This window comes from Sphaeroforma arctica, assembly GCF_001186125.1.
Source record: "Sphaeroforma arctica JP610 unplaced genomic scaffold supercont1.488, whole genome shotgun sequence".
Classification (NCBI taxonomy): Eukaryota; class Ichthyosporea; order Ichthyophonida; genus Sphaeroforma; species Sphaeroforma arctica.
This window is the reverse complement of record NW_014040070.1, coordinates 58,897-63,704: the sequence shown is the minus strand read 5'-3', so window position 1 is coordinate 63,704 and position 4,808 is coordinate 58,897. Positions and strand designations below refer to the sequence as shown.

At 44.5% G+C, this 4,808-nt stretch overlaps 2 protein-coding genes across 2 annotated transcripts in view; one reads left to right on the top strand and one right to left on the bottom strand.

Moving 5' to 3' along the window:
* Window positions 1–585: 585 nt before the first annotated feature.
* On the bottom strand, window positions 586–3,097 carry SARC_06687 (hypothetical protein; the record flags this gene model as incomplete). Its single annotated transcript, XM_014299399.1, has 4 exons — window positions 2,973–3,097; window positions 2,070–2,130; window positions 1,374–1,498; window positions 586–760 (listed from the first exon to the last, which is right to left on the bottom strand). The coding sequence occupies exons 1-4, from the start codon at window positions 3,080–3,082 to the stop codon at window positions 586–588; spliced, it is 471 nt and encodes a 156-aa protein (XP_014154874.1). The 5' UTR covers window positions 3,083–3,097.
* Window positions 3,098–4,006: 909 nt separating this feature from the next.
* The window catches only part of SARC_06686 (hypothetical protein), a gene marked incomplete at its 3' end in the record, with an annotated part of 20,039 nt that continues 19,237 nt past the window's right edge, over window positions 4,007–4,808 (top strand). Inside the window, exon 1 of the mRNA XM_014299398.1 lies at window positions 4,007–4,227. Coding sequence (XP_014154873.1) covers window positions 4,149–4,227 — 79 coding nt within the window. The 5' untranslated portion in view covers window positions 4,007–4,148. The remainder of the gene's footprint in view (window positions 4,228–4,808) is intronic.

Sequence of the window (4,808 nt, the reverse complement as noted above, 5' to 3'; positions counted from 1 at the left end):
CTCAAACGAGGACAGGCCTCAAACGAGGACAGGCTTCAAACGAGGAAAGGTCTCAAACGAGGACAGGTCTCATACGAGGACAGGCCTCAAACGAGGACTGGCCTCAAACGAGGACAAACCTCAAACGAGGACAGGTCTCGAATAAGGACAGTCATCGGTGTGCTGCTCGGTACAGTGTGCCACTAACAGTGGCGCAAACTTGGCTGTCGTGTATACTGACACACGGATGCCACTTCAGACATCCGTTGGCCACTTACACGCGAGTACAGTATCATATAGTATTTGCCGTACATTGTTTATCGTGCAGTATTTGTCGTATCGCAATTGTCGTACCGTACAGTACTTGTCGTTTAGTTTTTGTCGGATTGTATTTGTCGTAAAATGTTTGCACATTGCGAGCGTAAATGGGCTTGGGCTGGGTCATACTTAACTATTGTACCGAAGAGATCTATCGCCCTCAGACCCCACTGCGCACGCACCGGCGCAAGCCTCCCATACAGATCTACGCCTTGTATATTCACGGCCAATCAAAATCCCTTATCAGGATCTAGAGTACACATGAGCAAGGACGGAGTGGCTATGTACTTACCTATGGCAGCCTCCGTCGCTGTGTCCGTAAGGCACAACGGCCACCACAGACAGCAGCGCATACAGCGGAGAGCGTGTTGTGTCAAAGCGGCGCAGTACCGAACTGTCGTGCGCGCCTGCGGCAGCACCACCCACCGTAACGTCACCGGACGATGACTCACTCACGGACGGTCTGGGGGTACGAGTGGATGGGTATAAACTGTAGGTCAAAGCTTACCTTGACACATACATACACGAAGGTCACACGTGACACACACACATAGCATAAATACATGGAGCTATGCATACGGCTTTAGAATCTGGAACGGGCTGCCGTAGTGCGTGCATCGGATGAGCTTGTCTTGTACGCAGTTGTGTGTATAGCCGCACAGTCGGTGTGGTTGGTGGCCCGCACCGCCAGTGACTTCCCCTCATAGTAGTGCTCATGTAAGAGACACACATACGAAACAAAGCCACCAGATAGGCGAAAGTACCGAACCTTGTGTGTACATATATCCGCATCTACAGAACTAGTGAAGTTGCGTGTTGTGTTGGGTGGACGCTGAGTTTGCGCCCGATATGCCGTTCCCAGTGGACATGGAAACTCGCCGTACTGCCGGCTGGCTGAACAGTGTTGGAAGGGCCATTCGGAGAATCATTCCCTAGCTCCAGATACAATGCATAGGGCGAAGTTGTGGAGATGAGAGCCTCGGCTGGTGTGTGGGGTTGTTCTGCTTCATGTGTTATTAGAAGACTATAGAGGCTACGTGTGCACACACTGGAGTGCTTGCGTACGTGCGACACACCTTCGTCTCTTGCATGTGTCGTGGTCAGCATCTTCTTCACCACACATCCCGTGTCTCTTCTCTGAACCTCTCTCGTGTAAGAGCCCGGAGAGGCGTTGCACCAGCACCAGCTTCGTACCGGACAACTGTAGTACATACATAACATGCCCAATACTACGTTAGCTGCGTTATATCCAACCTAGTCCACAGGGATTGTGCGCGAACCCGTACAATCAAACTAAGCTAATATATACGCAACTCTTATAGGTTAGAGCCAGTAGTGTCTGCGCCCCACACTCCTGCGTCTGCCATTGCTCAGATGAGACACAACTTTCGTGTGCAAGTGTTTCCAGGCCACCAACAGGAGCAGAGACGGCAGCTACGCCTGTACAAAACATCGATAGCAATCTATCTCAACAACACGATACCCGTACATATTGTTCCTACGTGTAGATATATTTGTAGGTGTGCAAGCACAACAATGCACATGTGTATTTTACACAAGCACACGAATATCCAAAATTGAATACCAATGTCCGTAGAGTGTACACTCGATAGAAGTAGAGGAAGCACGAGAAACTGGGCATGGCCACAAGAGTGTAGACGTACATGTACAGGCTCAACAAACACCAAGTAACTACCCCAAAAGCCATAGTTTCAGACGCTACAGCTACATGTAAGTGCACACACGTGGGTGTGCACACCCAACACACGTACTAGAATGGTGCGCTGCAATTTAACCTGCACTTGTCTGAGAATGTCCCTTAGTTGGCTGGCTCTGTTGTGGCATGGGTGGGGATAGAGTGGGTTGAGTCAACCGGGTGTGACAACGGAGGTTCTTCACAGGACGAAGAGTGCAATGTGTGTACGTGTGTGTGTGTGTGTGTGTGTGTGTGTGTGTGTGTTGTATCATAGAGAGTTTATGATATTCGTGATATTCTATATGGTGCCGATGCAGTAGAACGACTTGTAGTTGATGTGACAGCGACCGTGCGACATAGAATAAGTGTACACACACAATATACTAGAGTAGCCGTTGTGCACGACCAAATTAGCTTCGAATGGGAGAACAAACAACCTAGTGGAGACCTTGCATAGATGTGTACAGGTGATGTTCGCCTGTATGCTACTGCGATAAAGTCTACGAACAAATAAGTATATGTATATGCAGAGCTTCGATCGTCTATATGTGCCAACCCTACACTCAATATTGGATCGATTGCCAACCACCAGGTGATGCGGGTAATGATAAATAAAAATGTGCGGGCAGATACAAACGTAGCCTCACATATATGTACGTTGTGTACGTACGTATATAGAGCTCTGCGAATGCCCAACAGTGTTTGTAGTAACGTGTATACATGAACGTTTTGGAGACATCAAGTTGACGTGAACAGCGATGCTCTCAGAGAGGTTCACATATTTACTTAGGAACCAAGCGAATATATAAAATAAATATCTGTAGGGTGTACACGTATACGGATCGATGCGGAGATAAAAGGAAATGACACTGTGCATATAAAAACATGTATACATATGTATGTCGCGTGTATACACTCGCCTGTGTACGCTTGAGACTTGTGTACGTACACTATCATATGAGCTGCAGCATGCACATACTTCAGTGTGCGCAGTCCTTCCACAGACAACAGAAACTCTGTTAGTTGCCTTTCCGGCAGGTTAAACTGTGCGGAGAGGTCTCGTATGTCCTCAGCTACGAGGATATGCATAGTGGATCAGACTGCTGTGGGGATGTGCCTAGTGAGTCCGACTGCGTCTATCGATGATTACACCAAGGACGTTCTGGCTTAGTATCACCCCCTTCGAATTGCCCGAAGCTCTCCAAATAGGTGCAAGCTGACCCTCTCAATGTACGACAGGGCGTGCGATGTCTGACTATTTCACCTTTTGGCCACCCTCTAGGTACCAGGGGTCAGGTGGATGATAGAAGATTCGATATGACGCACAAAAAAATCCAAGGACTTTTGCAAGTCACATCAAGTTATTGATATTGTAATAGATACCGACAAAATATATCATAGTTTCAAATTGCAAATAGTATAAACCGCCGAATCTTCCTGAGCGCTTATTGGGATCTTTGTTTATTTATTATTTACATATATGTAGCACTTCTTCTCTTGCTTTTTATTATTCATATTTATAGGTGCTGATACGTCCGATAAGAAGTAGTATGTAATAAAAAACTTCAGAAAGCAGACCACACTCCAAATATTGTGTGACACAGCGACTGTGTGTAATCACACATACATATTCACATACAGTATTTACTTATGAAAAAGAAATGCCATAGATGGATTAAAAACCATGTTTACTGTACCGAACATCCCGGCGGTGAGAAATCCGTTGCACGAGTTTTTATTCGAAAAGGCGGGCTCTCTCGAGACTTTTACTTTCAATACATAGAGTTCATATTTTTGAGAAAAAAAATTTCACATATGTATGTCAGTCATCAGTGTATGTGTGTAATAAAGGTAAATATTGAATATCACATTCATACGCGTCAGGTAATATAGGTATTGTATACATTCGTGTACGGCGTCGTATCACATACAAATGTATATGGTTTGACGTACGTATCTATCTGCTTGTCATTGGGATTTATCTGTACACAATCGGAAATATCCGGTGCCAAACAGCGCTCCGCTGCTTCGAAACACAATCCCCATGCACATCTAAGTCAAACAGTGTGCTTTCCTTCACTTACAATCTCACACGTAAGTCGTTGCAAAGGGTTGCATCTCCGTCGCAAAGTGTTTCATCTGTGCATTTGAAGGGATGATGGGACAGCCTCAACTGCCGCCGAAGGAAGGCATGCAGTACATGAGAGCTTCTGAGGGACTTACTTCCTATATAGGTACGTTTACTGATGCATGGGATACTGGAAAGGATGTAAATTTTTTTTTTGCATGCCGTATGATTTCTAATGTGTACACGTATATGGGTTGATGTGTGTTGGCACTGATGTAGGTTTGTTCTGGGAGTTGCAGAGGTGCACCGAATGTGTGCCTGCTCATGAAAATGTCTAGAGAGGAATTCTATATAGGTTTATGTGTTTGATATGAGCGTGACCCAATATATAATGTTCAATACGACAATTTTGTATGTGCACACACTGACACACACACATACACATACACACATAAACACGCGCACATACATGTACACAAATACACTTACACACGTTTTTTTTCTTATTACATGCCCCAGTTCGACATGTATATAATTAGGTTATGTTAGATAGTAATATCTGCAGAATACATGCGTCCAAACACATGCATGCACACACAGGTACACAACCACACATACACACATACACATACACACATGCATATACGATTATATATATGTAGATGAATACTATACTTATATATATATATATATATATATATATATATATATATATATATATATATATTANATATATATATATATATA